This window comes from Hippocampus guttulatus, chromosome 8 (genome assembly GCF_054856545.1).
Source record: "Hippocampus guttulatus isolate MCC_2025c chromosome 8, RoL_Hgut_1.0, whole genome shotgun sequence".
In the NCBI taxonomy this organism is placed as follows: Eukaryota; Metazoa; Chordata; class Actinopteri; order Syngnathiformes; family Syngnathidae; genus Hippocampus; species Hippocampus guttulatus.
Window position 1 is genome coordinate 15,875,121 of NC_141268.1, and position 16,116 is coordinate 15,891,236.

At 41.4% G+C, this 16,116-nt stretch overlaps 2 protein-coding genes across 2 annotated transcripts; one reads left to right on the forward strand and one right to left on the reverse strand.

Annotated features, from left to right (window-relative positions):
• The first annotated feature begins 2,144 nt into the window (after window positions 1-2,144).
• Window positions 2,145-6,280, forward strand: tmem43 (transmembrane protein 43). Its single transcript, XM_086116888.1, has 12 exons — window positions 2,145-2,278; window positions 2,874-3,014; window positions 3,233-3,367; window positions 3,669-3,763; window positions 3,869-3,918; window positions 4,225-4,294; window positions 4,363-4,433; window positions 4,542-4,669; window positions 4,762-4,812; window positions 4,962-5,063; window positions 5,130-5,247; window positions 5,691-6,280. Exons 1-12 carry the CDS (start codon window positions 2,261-2,263, stop codon window positions 5,891-5,893), a joined length of 1,182 nt encoding a protein of 393 aa, XP_085973014.1. The 5' UTR covers window positions 2,145-2,260; the 3' UTR covers window positions 5,894-6,280.
• Window positions 6,281-6,385: 105 nt separating this feature from the next.
• On the reverse strand, window positions 6,386-10,352 carry LOC147201446 (rho-related GTP-binding protein RhoA-B). The gene is made up of 5 exons (XM_086116890.1): window positions 10,190-10,352; window positions 8,991-9,148; window positions 7,653-7,773; window positions 7,441-7,571; window positions 6,386-7,098 (listed from the first exon to the last, which is right to left on the reverse strand). The coding sequence occupies exons 2-5, from the start codon at window positions 9,144-9,146 to the stop codon at window positions 6,925-6,927; spliced, it is 582 nt and encodes a 193-aa protein (XP_085973016.1). The 5' UTR covers window positions 9,147-9,148; window positions 10,190-10,352; the 3' UTR covers window positions 6,386-6,924.
• Between the last annotated feature and the right edge of the window lie 5,764 nt (window positions 10,353-16,116).

A 16,116-nucleotide genomic window follows, 5' to 3' on the forward strand; every position in this document is an offset into this window, starting at 1 on the left:
CTTCTTCACCACGACAGACCGATACAACGTCCGCATCACAGCAGACGCTGCACCGATCCGCCTGTCGATCTCCCGCTCCCTCCTGCCCCCACTCGTGAACAAGACCCCAAGATACTTGAACTCCTCCACTTGGGGCAAGATCTCCTCCCCGACCCGGAGGGGACACTCCACCCTTTTCCGACTGAGGACCATGGTTTCAGATTTGGAGGTGCTGATCTTCATCCCAACCGCTTCACACTCGGCTGCGAAACGCTCCAGTGAGAGTTGGAGAGCCCTGTTTGAAGGAGCCAACAGCACCACATCATCTGCAAAAAGCAGGGATGCAATACTGAGGCCCCCAAAACGGATCCCCTCAACGCTTCGGCTGCGCCTAGAAATTCTGTCCATAAAGGTTATGAACAGAATCGGCGACAAAGGGCAGCCTTGGCGGAGTCCTACCCCCACTGGAAACAATTCCGACTTACTGCCGGCAATGCGAACCAAACTCTGACATCGGTGGTATAGTGACCGAACAGCCCGTATCAGGGGGTTCGGTACCCCATACCCACGAAGCACCCCCCACAGAACTCCCCGAGGGACACGGTCAAACGCCTTCTCCAAGTCCACAAAACACATGTAGACTGGTTGGGCGAATTCCCACATACCCTCGAGGACCCTGCTAAGGGTGTAGAGCTGGTCCACTGTTCCACGGCCGGGACGAAAACCACACTGCTCCTCCTCAATCTGAGGCTCGACTTCCTGACGGACCCTCCTCTCCAGCACCCCTGAATAGACCTTACCAGGGAGGCTGAGGAGTGTGATCCCTCTGTAGTTGGAACACACCCTCCGGTCCCCCTTTTTAAAAAGAGGGACTACCACCCCGGTCTGCCAATCCAGAGGCACTCTCCCTGCCACGCGATGTTGCAGAGGCGTGTCAACCAGGACAGCCCCACAACATCCAGAGCCTTGAGGAACTCCGGGCGGATCTCCTTGCCACCGAGGAGCTTTTTAACCACATCGGTGACTTCAACCACAGAGATAGGAGAGCCCACCTCAGAGTCCCCAGGCTCTGCTTCCTCCAAGGAAGGCGTGTTGGTGGAGTTGAGGAGGTCTTCGAAGTACTCTGCCCACCGATTCACAACGTCCCGAGTCGAAGTCAGCAGCGCCCCATCCCCACTGTACACAGTGTTAGTGGTGCACTGCTTCCCCCTCCTGAGACGTCGGATGGTGGACCAGAATTTCCTCGAAGCCGTCCGGAAGTCGGCTTCCATGGCCTCACCGAACTCTTCCCACGCTCGGGTTTTTGCCTCGGCGACCACCGAAGCTGCCTTCCGCTTGGCCAGTCGATACCCGTCAGCTGCCTCTGGGGTCCCACAGGCCATAAAGGCTCGATAGGACTCCTTCTTCAGCTTGACGGCATCCCTTACTGCTGGTGTCCACCAGCGAGTACGGGGGTTGCCGCCACGACAGGCACCAACCACCTTACGGCCACAACTCAGATTGGCCGCCTCAACAATAGAGGCACGGAACATGGTCCACTCGGGCTCAATGTCCCCCGTCTTTTGTTTGTGCATATGCACCAAACAGCAGCTCAGCATACCCACCCTTTTTGGAGTCCTTGGAGGGTGTGCTGGAGAGTACTCCTGCTGGGGACTCCCTTGTTCTGCTGGGGGACTTCAATGCTCACGTGGGCAATGACAGTGAGACCTGGAGGGGCGTGATTGGGAGGAACGGCCCCCCCGATCAGAACTCGAGTGGTGTTTTGTTATTGGATTATTATCAACCGTTTTCTAAATTTAATTTAACTCTTTGATAAATTAAAATCAAGTTTCTGACCTCATCACAGTGCAGAAACAGCTCTGATTAAAATGAGAAATGATTGAACGATGCAAGGAAGGTGCTGTCGGTGCTAGTCTTATCAGATCTCAGTGCAGCTTTTGATCCAATTCATCATGAGATCTGCTGCACAGACCAGAAACTTAAATTGAACAGTCTAAAATAGTGCGGGTCCTACTTGGAGGAAGGAGTTGTTTTGTGACGATTGGAAGTTTCAAAGCTGATCGAATGGCCATGACTTGCACTGCAGAACATCACCGACTTGGGGTCTTGTTGAAGCGTTCTACTGACCCCGTCCGCCAGGTGGCGCTAATCCGTTTGCTAGTTTCCAAACGTGCTTAAAATAAAGCAAGAAGAAGCAGCAGTGAAATGATGTCATTGATAGTTGAAGTTTGTCTCCTCTGGTTGTTTCGTGATCTATCTTTTTTTCTAGACTGTTACTAAAATGTCTTCGGCGACGACAGTAAGTTGTTCAAATACAAACTGTGATTCACTTTATTTATCCAAAACGGCAGTTTACCATGTTGTATTTGCTTATTGTCAACATACGATCGAGTTTGCTGCTTTTGCGTGTCTATGAGAAGACGTATCAAATAAATGACGCGGGCAAGTGGAATTAAGAAACTATACATTGCCGTAAATATGCCCTCGATAGACACACATTTTGTTTTGTGTCACTTGCAAGGGAACCTAAGGGTCAATATTTTAGCTGTACATATTTGTACTTCTTTCTGGCGCTTTGTGATTTAGTTTGTCTCGAGAGTCAGGATTTTTCTCCGTACGTAATAGTTATGTAGCCGATACACTTGCCCTGACAAAAATCGAGAGAAATTGTTTTTTGTTGTTGTTGTTGTTGTTGTTTTTTTGCATGAAAAACATAACGGAGCAAAAATAGTTTTGGCAAAGGTTCACAAAAAATCCAAGCTGTCTTCTTTTTCAATGCATAAATGCAATGCAAACTGTCGTTAATCTACAATTTTAGTCCGTTTAATCTGGAGTCATCATTTTGACTCATCGTAGTTCTTCATTTAGAGTGGCGTTGACATAGTGTGTTTCAGTTTTCAGGTCAAGACTCACACAAGCATGTAAGGACTAAGACCAACCCAGGATTCTTGCAACGATTAAGTGACACGGCAGGAGGAACGTTTGTTGGCGTTGGACTGTTTTTCCTTTCCATATATATTCTCTTAACCAATGAGGTGAGAATCACACATGGTTGAGAATACCAGATTTGCTTTGGGTGTATCTCATTGTGTTCGTGGTTTGTACATTTACCGAACAGCCTGGATTTGAATGATCAGTCTCCCGATGTACCCCACCTCTTGCCTAACCTGCTCTCCTAAGGAGTACAAGCTCGAGGAAATGGATAGATGTGCTTTGCATTATTGTGGTAAACACTGTTTGTTCCTCCTTTCAGGGACGGGCTGTGCAGACTGCATCCTCCCTGAATGAAGGACTTGCTCAAGTCGTGTCGCTGGACACTTTTGCCAGCCTCGACCCGCAGAATGACAACAGCTTGGTTCATTTGTCTGCACCTTTGCGTCCCTCAAAGGTAGACCTGGCTTCATCACTCTTCATTGTTATTACTATTAATACTCCAACACCAGTTAGGCCAGTCATTCTCACAATGAGGTACAAGTCGAGTATATTAAATACACTCTAAAATGAATACCTCTCGATCACTTAAAAAAACAACATTATTTCCTTTTGTAAACGGCAAATCCATCAATGGTGTTGCCATTAGCTTGGGTAGTAGTAAAGCGACCATAATGCGTGTGTTTTTGTTATGTAATTATTGTGTGTGTGTGTGTGTGTGTGTGTGTGTGTGTGTGTGTGTGTGTTTTCATGCGCAGCCTTTACATGACCCCAACTACAGAGTAGCTGTGAAGGCTGTCAAGTTAAAGAGGCAGGTGGAGATGTATCAGTGGGTGGAGTACCAGGAGAGCAAGTGAGTGTTGTCAACACGTTTGGCAGGGTGAGGCCTCAACATTTTTTTTTAAAATCTTCAATCTAGATGAGTAATCCAAGTTCTTCCTTGTATGACTCATTTCAGAGACCACGAAGAGAATGGCAGTACCAAAACCGAGACCACCTACACCTACAGTAAGTAGTTGGAAATACAGTTATGTGCAGAAATATTTGGATAATAACAATGCGTTTTTACGATGTGGCTTTTATACACCACCACAATGGAGTTGATGCAATAAAAATTAGAATATGATTTTAAGTGTAATATTTCACAAAAAATCATGAGCAGCTGCCATATTTTTGTGAAAGATCTTAAATTAAAGATGAAAATTGAATCACCGTATTTTTTTAAATTATTTTTTTACTTGAAACCCACTGCGTTGCTGCATGAAGGAAACATTGTCCATATACTTTTGGACCTAACCCATTTCCTTTCCGTAGACACGGAGTGGAAACCAGAGCTGATCAACAGTCGCAATTTTGATCGAGAAATTGGTCACCAGAACCCGAGGTGCTTCAGTCTTACATCGCAAATATTTCGTAACACAAGAGAAATGTAACCAAATATTTTCTTTTCAGTGCCATGGCGGTGGAGAGTGTGACAGTTGTGGCTCCTCAAGTGCAAGTGGGACCTTTCACTCTGTCGAATGGTAATCCGTAAGGACCAGGTGGCATCAACACAGCGCTGAAATACAACTAGGAATATTGAACCACATGTGTCACATGATGATGACTCATAGACGTTTGCTCCTCCCCAGGACTGGTGGAACAGATTAATAACTTCCGAACATTGAGCCTGAAGGATTTGACGGCCTCCGACTCGGACCCTTTCCTTACCATCCGTGACGATTATTTCTATCATACTCAGCAGCCACAGAGGCCAGAGGTGAGCGAGTGCCTTGATGACAACATCTGGCAAATTCTGTTTGCAGACTATTTCCTTTATGTCTATTTTTTTTTTTTTGTACACTTCGGAAGGTCGGAGATGTGCGCGTGAGATTTTCCTTCGCGGGGCTCAGTGGTGAAACTGTGAGTTCTGAACATGTGAACTCGTCAAAATGAAAAGTAGATTTTATTTGAGTTCCTATTTTTTATTGTTTTGAATGAGAAGGATATTTTTATCTGGCCGAACTCAATAAATTGGCCTTGGCATCATTAAAAAACTTTTTTTCCTTCAGGTTAGCATTGTTGCCAAGCAGAGTGGAGAGCAGCTTTTACCCTTCAAAACCAAGTCAGGAGACGTTCTTGAGATCTTGTATCTGGAGCAGCTCTCAGCAGAGGTTTGGCGGACATTTTATTTTTTTGCATGTCAAAATAACTTGACATGTTGTGCTTGTGACGTGCAGGAAATGTTTGCGAGAGAGCAGCAGCATAACAGCATGAAGACGTGGGGACTCCGAGCTGCGGGATGGGCCCTCATGTTTCTCGCCATTCAGCTGACCATGCGCATCATCTACACACTGGGTAAACACCCGCTCATACAATATTCTTGGGCTGGCAATCCTCTATAAATTTAATCATGGTTTAGATTTTTATTTTTTAAATCATGGTCATAAAAACATTCTGGTGGCCTGGTCGTCCAATGCGTCGACCTCATAGTACCGAGGTTCTGGGTTCAATTCCAGCTCCGGCCTCCCTGTGTGGAGTTTGCATGTTCTCCCTGGGCCTGCGTGGGTTTTCTCCGGGTAGTTTGGGTTCCTCCCACATTAAAACATGCATGGCAGGCTGATTAAACACTCTAAATTGTCCCTAGGTGTGAGTGTGAGCGTGGACCTTTCTCATCAAACTCCACAATTGAACCCTGCACCGTAACGTTTTTAAAAAATGTATTGTCTGGTTCTTTTTTTTTTTTCCAAGTTGGATTTAAAATATAGCACTGATGTATTTCTCTACTTGTGTGCCCACAGTGGACTGGGTTCCTCTCTTGAGAGACCTCGTTTCTGTGGGGCTGAAGATCTTCGCCTTGTGCGTGTCCGCCTCACTCTCTCTCCTCACCATCGCAGCGGGGTGGTTCTTTAATCGACCCCTGATGGCGATTGCTTTGGGGGCTTTAGCTCTTCTTCCCGTGCTTCTTGCACGCACGCGGCTCCCAGCCAAAAAGCATCTGTGACTTAAGAAACTGGATGTGAAGCTCATCGGAGCAGCGAGGCAGTTCGAGGTGCCTCAGAATGACTCTCCACAGCAGGATAAAATCTGCAATTTAGACAAACATCCTCATTTGCAGTATTTTAAGACAAGTAAAATTGATGTATTGCACTGACTTGTTGCTAATGTAGTCCTGCAGTCAGACATCAGCTGTTGTAGAGGCACGTTTTATTTTTCATGCATTGTTTTGTCCTTTGTATTTTTTCATACGCCACTTATGCATAATCTATGAAACTGTTGAGTTTCCAATGCCCCCGCCCCCAAACAAAATACCCAGACCGTACGTATAAGAGATCTGTTGTGTGTTGGGTTCTACCGGTACTTGAAGATTAAAAAACATCATCAAGCCTCACAGCAGAATATCTCTTGTGCAACAAAGTGTATGCTTATCTTTCAAAAATCCGAATCAATTTTTTTGTATCAAAGCAGCACATGACATCAGTGGCTAGAAGCAAGATTCTTACAAAGTAATTTATTACACAAAACACTAAGTTTCCATTTTGCGTGTTAACAAAAATTGAGATTCCAGTCTCATATCGTGCACGTTGTCACGATGCACACGAGGATTCGTCAATGGAGCACACCAAAACAAACGTTGACTAGGCGTGTGCGTTAGTTTGTCGAAGAAGTCACAGTGATCAGGTACTTTTACCCTAGTTGACTGTGGAAACATTCGTCGGGTCAGCAGGCAGGGCATCGGCACTGGACTGTAGTTGGCAGGTTTGCTGACTTCTCATTACACTACATGCTGATAGAGGAGGATTTATTATGGCTGATTGACTGATGCTTTAGTAGAAAAAAAAAGGACTTTGAATACTGACAGAACCTATTTCAGCTTAATACATAAAACAAGTAAAAGCGTTGCACCTTTTGTAAAAACTGGTGAGAACAGTCTTTTGCGTGGGTGTATTTTTTGGGTGGAAAGGGGGGGGGGGGGTTTGACCCTCTGCTTCTTTTTTTTTCCCCAAACAGGAAGCAGTCCCATGCCACCCGTTTTCACAGGACGGTGCATTTATTGCTCTTCTTTCCCCGCCGGGCCTGTAATGCCGCCCTGGTGGCCATTTCAAATACTTCCCTCACGCCATCCTTTGTTTTGGCTGAGCACTCCATGTATCCAAAGGCACAGATCCTGTTGGCCATGTCCCGTGCATCCTCCTGCTTCACGGGTTCCTTGGAGGGGGGAAAAAAAAAAGTTGCATGGGTTATGAAACATCTACACAGTTTCAAGAATAAAGCTGGTAATAAATCTTATTTTTTTTCCACGAGCTCTGTCAGAACATCGTTGCCAAGGAGAAAGGAATCTTCCACTACGTGGCATAATGGTAAGAATCAGAATCACCTTTATTGTCATTGTATAGAATACAACGAAATTTGGGTGCCACTTCTTAGTGCATTTCGTAAAAAAATAAAATAGAAATATGTAATTGTAAATGTAATAAAATAGTAAAATGGTTTGACCTTGGTGGAAATCTGCACTCTACATCGTTGCCGCTCCACTTTCACAAGTTTTACCTGCTTCATTTTGGCAAGCTCCCTGCGGGTGTGCTCATCGTTGCGCAGGTCCTTTTTGTTTCCCACCAGGATAATGGGGACGTTGGGGCAAAAGTGTTTCACCTCTGGAGTCCACTTCTCCGGGATGTTCTCTGAAAACGACACAACACGTGATCCAGTATATGACTGTGTGAACTAAAAAACCTGAGGCGTTTGCACCGTGAGCAGCTCACCGAGACTGTCAGGACTGTCGATGGAGAAGCACATAAGAATGACATCGGTGTCTGGATATGAGAGTGGGCGCAGGCGGTCGTAGTCTTCTTGACCTGCTGTGTCCCACAGCGCTAACTCCACCTGTCAACGCAATCCCAAATTATCGACGTGGGAACTTTTGACAAAAATCACTTTTGATGTTTTAGTACGAAAACTGTGTACAAGGCATAGGCATTGAAAAAAAAAGACCATTCGTAAATCTGTGTGTTATTGGTTGTTGATTAATCGTGTCTTGAAAAAAAATAATGTCCACAATTTAGTGGTCTCAAAGAGAATATGACATCAACTATGTTAAATTAAGATTTATCCTCACTATGGGCCAAGGCCTCCGGGCAGCATTATTCTTACTCAATTTTACACCGGCATCCAAACGGGAGTTAAAAACAATCAGAGGGAGTCCCCCATTCACCCCCCTCCCCCATTGTCAACCAAGGAAATGTAGTCAAATTCTCTGGATTACACAGAATGTTCTTAAGCAACTTCCATGAAACTATGTAAACATTTCCTCTCTTGATTATACATTTTCCTTGATGAAGACCAGACTTGGAGAATGTCTGCCCTCTAATGGGTGCCATTGTAGTTAATGTTGGGGTACTGAACAATAGGTAGGTTTTTTTTGTTTTTGTTTTTTTAAATCAGAAAAATAAAGGTCTTAAACTGTTTCCTTGCTGGTGTAAAAAAAGTCAGTCACTGCATATAAAGAAGCCAAATTTAAGTTGTTTTTTTTTACTTTAAAAGCCACTTCAAATTTATGATGTATAACATCACCTTTATTATTGGGAAATATGGACCCATTTTAATCACAGCATGAATTTTTATTACATCATTTGACATTTGAATATCGGAGTACCTATCTGCCCTAATAAAAAAGTATATTTTTAATCAAAATTCCAACAAAATATTTTAACGGATAGATTTTATGCCTCATTTCACAAAGCTTCACAAATGTTCAACATGCAAACATAAGTCACCAAGACGCAATGTAAGCATGTCACAAGCATGCAACTGAGACTGATGTGTCTCCTAACGTCTCCTTTACACTTGTTTCTATACAGCCTGTTAAATGTTTCGATCTCCTGAGCAAGAAGTGGCTGTTATTTAACTATAGAAGGACATTATGTGAATTTTAAATGGAACCCACCTTGTGTAGTGCATTTGTTTTGAAGACAACATACTGGAAAAAATACTGTATTTGTGTATGCAGTCTAATTCATCAAATTTCTTGTTTGTTGTGTCTGTGGCATTTTTAAATGCCTCAACAAAGGATCTCAAGAAGAGAAGAGTGAAAGGCTCCATGCCTGTTTGCTGTCCACTTCGATGTCCGCCACATAGTTCTCAAACACGGTGGGCACGTAGACCTCGGGAAACTGGTCCTTGCTGAACACAATCAGCAGGCATGTCTTGCCGCACGCGCCATCTCCCACTATGACCAGCTTTTTTCTGATTGCCGCCATAGCTGCAGATGAGAGGTAGGGGAACAGGTTGTGTTAAGTCAGGCTGTCTGCCTGCTGTTCGAGGTGTCACGAAAACAAAAGCATTAGCATCCAAGTCTCTGTTTTGCTTGATATTTTTGTTGACACAAAAAGCTATTTTTCTCCAGGTTTTCGGCAAAGTGGCTGCATTTCTTAAAACTTACCAATGTTCTACTGCTGATTACTAGAGAATGAAAATTTGTCATATCAAACCTTTTTTTTTTGTTCAAGTGAAAGATGTTTTTTTTTTTAATTTGGTAGATTTGTAAATATGAATATAGAGTAGAATTTTCTGTAGGTCTTGTGGGGGGGATCACTGCAAACGGCTGGCTTTGAATGAGAATATTAGCTTTCTTTTGGTAAACATCAACACCGCAAGTGTTCACAACATGGTAGCAAAACGTTTTAAAGTCGTAGGGTTGTTAACAGTCACGCTCTTGTTGGCTTTAGATGTAATTCAAGCCATCTTCCATCATCATTTCCTCTTATTCACCTAGCCGACAGCTATCTTAGGACACTTCATTAGACGTTCATTAGACCCCAAATCACATTTAAAAGCATTACTGGTGTAAGGTAAAGGTATGAGTAAAAGAATATCGTTGGCGTTGAACTGTCTTTTGGGATGACGGTGGGCCCTATTTGACCAAAGGAGGAAGTTGTTGTTATGTTTACTAAAGGATCGACGCCAGCGCCATCAGAGTTAGCCGGATAGAAGACAAACAAGCTTACATTTCTTCTTTAATCTGTGTAATGAAAGGAACAACATCCTTGAAATAATATTCCCGCAAAAAAAACAAAAACAAATTAAAAAACCACATTTCTCAGTGCAAGAGCAGTTAGCTGGTCTTAGCTTATCATAACGGAAGTCAATACAAGTTAACGGGTCCGTTAGCTTTTCAGCTAACATTAGCCGAGTAACGGGCAGAAAATGCAACTTGACGCAACATCGGCGAAGCGGATCCGTAACATGACATCAATCTGAAAAAAAACAAGCAGCGATTGATTTCGAGTTGGAACGTGCTTACCCAGTGATTGTTTGCCAATATTTCCAAAAGATTTTCAAGTTGTGCTTTGTTGGCCTCTGTCGCTGAGTGCGCCGCTGGAGGATGAAGGGAAGGGAAGTGCAGTGAGGCGGTGGGGAGGGGAAAGCACACCACACGATGGTCGGCCCACATAAATCGCTTCGGGTTTACAGAATATTTCACTTGCTGTCGCAATATCAGTTCAAAACGGTTTTCCTTTATAACTTTGTAGATTCGCAATCATCCGGCTCGTGATAATCTGCAAAGGATGTCGAATCAGTCAACTGGGCTTTTCCCGTTCGCTGAATTTGTTGTGTTTTCTTAAAACGTTTAAAAAATGATTTGACACTATTTTTTATCAGTGCTATTGGGGGCCAGGCACTTCCTAACCAGATGTACGACAAACATGCTTTTTTAAAATATGATCAAAACGTGTGCATCCAGACAAAATATATGCTCTTACGATAGTTCATTTTTGAGATTTTTTTTTTTACATCCCAGTAAGCAAAATTGGTCTGGCCCAGCTCTGGGCAGACACGGCACGTACACTCGGCCCACATACCTCAATGAATGACGGTCCTAAAGTGGTCCACGTCTGGCATCCATGATGTGGGCCGCATTCGGCCCAGATCTGAGCCGCATTGTAAAACCATATCTGGCCCTACTCCGGCCCGACGCTGGGCCAGAACCGGTTTCTGGTATCAGCCTGAATTCAACCTCAAGTAAGCCACATCTTTCATGAGCCATATTTGACCCACATTGAAAAAAAAAGTCTCAAAAACGACTGTTATAAAAATATGTTTATTGTCATAATTTATGAACCTCACATATAACTCCACACACAGGAAAAATGCACTTTTCTTTATTTAACAGTGAACACAAAGTCCAAATTGGGATGCAGCTTATTCTTGAACGGTATTTTTCTGTCCATCAAATTGTTGCGCTCTCCATGTCCTCTTGTCTTCTCATGCTCTCCTTCCTGTCAGCATGGCATCTTTGAGGTGAACGATGAGCCGTTTTTAGCGGAAAAAAACGACCATGTACAGGTATAGTAAGGCATTTTTTGGCCAAAAAAAACGACCATGTATAGGAAGGCGTTTTTAGACGAAAAAAACGACTATGAATAGTAAGGCGTTTTAACCAAAAAAAAACGACCATAAGTAAGGTGTTTTTAGCCGAAAAAAAAGGACCATGTATAGTAAGGCGTTTTTAGCCCAAAAAACTACCATGTATAGGAAGGCGTTTTTAGACGAAAAAAACTACTATGTGAAGTAAGGCGTTTTTAGCCGAAAAAAAGGACCATGTATAGTAAGGCGTTTTTAGCCGAAAAAAACCCGACCATGTATAGTAAGGTGTTTTTAGCCGAAAAAAACAACCATGAATAGTAAGGCGTTTTTAGCCGAAAAAAAGGACCATGTATAGTAAGCTGTTTTTAGCCGAAAAAAACGACCATGTATAAGTAAGGCGTTTTTAGACGAAAAAAATAGACCATGTGTAGTAAGGCGTTTTTAGCTGAAAAATAGCGACCATGTATCGTAAGGCGTTTTAACCCGAAAAAAAAACGACCATGTATAGTAAGGCGTTTTTAGCCGAAAAAAAGGACCATGTATCGTAGGCCGTTTTTAGCCGAAAAAAACGACCATGTATAAGTAAGGCGTTTTTAGACGAAAAAAAAAGACCATGTGTAGTAAGGCGTTTTTAGCTGAAAAATAGCGACCATGTATCGTAAGGCGTTTTAACCCGAAACTACTATACTATGTCGTTTTTTTCGGGCTAAAAATGCCTTACTCTACTATGTTTTTTTTCGGCTAAAAACGCCTTACTTTACATGGTCGTTTTTTTCGTGCTAAAAACGCCTTACTATGTTGTTTTTTTCGGGCGAAAAACGCCTTACTATACATAGTCGTTTTTTTCAGGCGAAAAACGCCTTACTATACATGGACGTTTTTTTCGGGCTAAAAACGCCTTACTATACTATGTCGTTTTTTTCGGGCTAAAAAGGCCTTACTCTACTATGTTTTTTTTTCGGCTAAAAACGCCTTACTTTACATGGTCGTTTTTTTCGTGCTAAAAACGCCTTACTATGTTGTTTTTTCGGGCTAAAAACGCCTTACTATACTATGTCGTTTTTTCGGGCTAAAAACACCTTACTATACATGGTCGTTTTTTTTCGGGCTAAAAACGCCTTACTATACTATGTCGTTTTTTCGGGCTAAAAACACCTTACTATACATGGTCGTTTTTTTTCGGGCTAAAAACGCCTTACTATACATGGTCGTTTTTTCAGGCCAAAAACGCCTTACAAAACATGGTCGTTTTTTTTTCAGCTAAAAACGTCTTACTATATACATTGGCGTTTTTTTCGGCTAAAAACACCTTACTATACATGGACGTTTTTTTTTTCCACTAAAAACGGCTTAATATACATGGTTGTTTTTTTTCCGGCAAAAAATGGCTTACTATACATGGTCGTTTTTTTCTGCAAAAAAACGCCTTTCTATACATTGTCTTTTTTTCGGCTAAAAATGCCTTACCATATACATGGCCGTTTTTTTTCGGCTAAAAATGCCTTACCATACGTGGTCCTTTATTTCAGCTAAAAACGCCTTACTGAACATGGTCGTTTTTTTCGGCTAAAAACGCCTTACTATACATGGTCGGGGGTTTTTTTTGTCAAAAACGCCTTACTATACATGGTCGTTTTTTTTCGGCAAAAAATGCCTTACCATACGTGATCATTTATTTCAGCTAAAAACGCCTAACTATACATGGTCATTTTTTATTGGGCTAAAAACGCCTTTCCATACGTGGTTGTTTTTTACAGCAAAAAACGCCTTTGTATACATTGTTGGGTTTTTTTCGGCTAAAAACGACTTACTATACATCGTCGTTTTTTTGGGCTAAAAACGCCTTACTATACTATGTCGTTTTTTTCGGGCTAAAAACGCCTTACTATACATGGTCGTTTTTTTCGGGCTAAAAACGCCTTACTATACTATGTCGGGGTTTTTTGGGCGAAAAACGCCTTACTATACTATGTCGGGTTTTTTTGGGCGAAAAACGCCTTACTAAACTATGTCGTTTTTTTCGGGCTAAAAACGCCTTACTATACATGGTCGTTTTTTTCGGGCTAAAAACGCCTTACTATACTATGTCGTTTTTTACAGCAAAAAACGCCTTTGTATACATTGTTGGTTTTTTTTCGGCTAAAAACGACTTACTATACATCGTCGTTTTTTTGGGCTAAAAACGCCTTACTATACTATGTCGTTTTTTTCGGGCTAAAAACGCCTTACTATACATGGTCGTTTTTTTCGGGCTAAAAACGCCTTACTATACTATGTCGGGGTTTTTTGGGCGAAAAACGCCTTACTATACTATGTCGGGTTTTTTTGGGCGAAAAACGCCTTACTATACTATGTCGTTTTTTTCGGGCTAAAAACGCCTTACTATACATGGTCGTTTTTTTCGGGCTAAAAACGCCTTACTATACTATGTCGTTTTTTCGGGCTAAAAACGCCTTACTATACATAGTCATTTTTTTCGGGTTAAAAACGCCTTACTATACTATGTCGTTTTTTTCGGGCTAAAAACGCCTTACTATACTATGTCGTTTTTTCGGGCTAAAAACGCCTTACTATACATAGTCATTTTTTTCGGGTTAAAAACGCCTTACTATATTATGTCGTTTTTTTCGGGCGAAAAAACGCCTTACTATATACTATGTCGTTTTTTTCGGGCGAAAAACGCCTTACTATACATGGTCGTTTTTTTCGGGCTAAAACACCTTACTATACATGGTCGTTTTTGTCGGGCTAAAAACGCCTTACTATTCTATGTCGGGGGTTTTTCGGGCTAAAAACGCCTTACTATACTATGTCGTTTTTTTCGGGCTAAAAACACCTTACTATACATGGTCGTTTTTTTCGGGCTAAAAACGCCTTACTATACTATGTCGTTTTTTTCGGGCTAAAAACGCCTTACTATACATGGTGGGGGTTTTTTCGGGCTAAAAACGGCTTACTATACTGTGTCGTTTTTTTCGGGCCAAAAACGCCTTACTATACATGGTCGTTTTTTTCGGGCTGAAAACACCTTACTATACATGGTCGTTTTTTCAGGCCAAAAACGCCTTACAAAACATGGTCGTTTTTTTTTTTCAGCTAAAAACGTCTTACTATATACATTGGCGTTTTTTTCGGCTAAAAACGCCTTACTATACATGGACGGGTTTTTTTTTCCACTAGAAACGGCTTAATATACATGGTCGTTTTTTTCAGCAAAAAACGCCTTTCTATACATTGTCTTTTTTTTTCGGCTAAAAATGCCTTACCATATACATGGCCGTTTTTTTTCGGCTAAAAATGCCTTACCATACGTGGTCCTTTATTTCAGCTAAAAACGCCTAACTATACATGGTCATTTTTTATTGGGCTAAAAACGCCTTTCCATACGTGGTTGTTTTTTACAGCAAAAAATGCCTTTGTATACATTGTTGGGTTTTTTTCGGCTAAAAACGACTTACTATACATTGTTGGTTTTTTTCGGCTAAAAACGACTTACTATACATGATCGTTTTTTTTGGCTCAAAACGGCTTACTATACATGGTCGTTTTTTTCCCCGCTAAAAACGGCTTACTATACATGGTCGTTTATTTTCGGCAAAAACCCCTTACTATACATGGTCGAAAAACGCCCTACTGTACATTGTCGTTTTTTTCGTCTAAAAACGCCTTACTATACATGGACCGGGTTTTTTTCGGCTAAAAACACCTTACTACACATGCTCGGTTTTTTGGGCTAAAAACGCTTTACTATACATGGTCTTTTTTTGTTTGTTTTTTTACTAAAACGGCTTAATATACTGTACATGGTTGGGTTTTTTTGGCAAAAAAACCCTTACTATACATTGTCGGTTTTTTCGGCTAAAACGCCTTACTTTCCATGCATGTTTTTTTCAGCTAAAAATGCCTTACTATATACATGGTCGTTTTTTTCCGGCTAAAAACGCCTTACTATATATATATGGTCGGGGGTTTTTCGGCTAAAAACACCTTACTACACATGGTTGTTTTCTTTTTTTTGGGCTAAAAACGCTTTACTATACATGGTCTTTTTTTTTTTTTTTTTACTAAAACGGCTTAATATACTGTACATGGTTGGGGTTTTTTGGCAAAAAATAGCTTACTATACATTGTCTTTTTTTTTTGTTTGTTTTTTTTTTTTTTTTACTAAAATGGCTTAATATACTGTACATGGTTGTTTTTTTTCGGCAAAAAAACGCTTACTATACATTGTCGTTTTTTTCGGCTAAAACGCCTTACTTTCCATACAGTTTTTTTTTCGGCTAAAAACGCCTAAATATACATGGTCATTTTTTTCGGCTAAAAACGCCTTACTATACATGGCCTTCTTTTTTTTTTTGGTCAGAAACGCCTTACTATACATGGTCGTTTTCTTCGGCTAAAAACGACTTACTATACATGTTTTGTTTTTTTGTTTTTTTTACTAAAAACGACTTATGGTTGTTGTTTTTTTCGGCAAAAAAACGCTCACTATACATGGTTGTTTTTTTTGGCTAAAAACGCCTTACTATACATGGTCTTTTTTTTTTAAACTAAAAACGGCTTACTATACATGGTTGGGGTTTTTTCGGCAAAAAACGGCTTACTATACATGGACGTTTTTTTTTTTCCACTAAAAACGGCTTACTATACATTGTCGTTTTTTTCGGCTAAAAAATCTAACTATACATGGTCGTTTTTTTCGGCTAAAAACGCCTTACTATACATGGTCGTTTTTTCAGCAAAAAACGCCTTTCTTATACATTGTCTTTTTTTTCGGCTAAAAATGCCTTACCATATACATGCCCATTTTTTTCGGCAAAAAATGCCTTACCATACGTGGTAATTTATTTCAGCTAAAAACGC

Coding starts and splice junctions, on each gene's coding strand:
- LOC147201446 (XM_086116890.1), bottom strand. CDS start 9,146: ATGGCGGCAATCAGAAAAAAGCTGGTCATAGTGGGAGATGGCGCGTGC. Junction 7,774..8,990: donor TCGAAGTGGACAGCAAACAG/GCATGGAGCCTT, acceptor TTGCGTTGACAG/GTGGAGTTAGCGCTGTGGGA. Junction 7,099..7,440: donor AGCTTGCCAAAATGAAGCAG/GTAAAACTTGTG, acceptor CCCCCCTCCAAG/GAACCCGTGAAGCAGGAGGA.
- tmem43 (XM_086116888.1), top strand. Junction 3,015..3,232: donor ATATTCTCTTAACCAATGAG/GTGAGAATCACA, acceptor TCCTCCTTTCAG/GGACGGGCTGTGCAGACTGC. Junction 5,248..5,690: donor GCGCATCATCTACACACTGG/GTAAACACCCGC, acceptor GTGTGCCCACAG/TGGACTGGGTTCCTCTCTTG.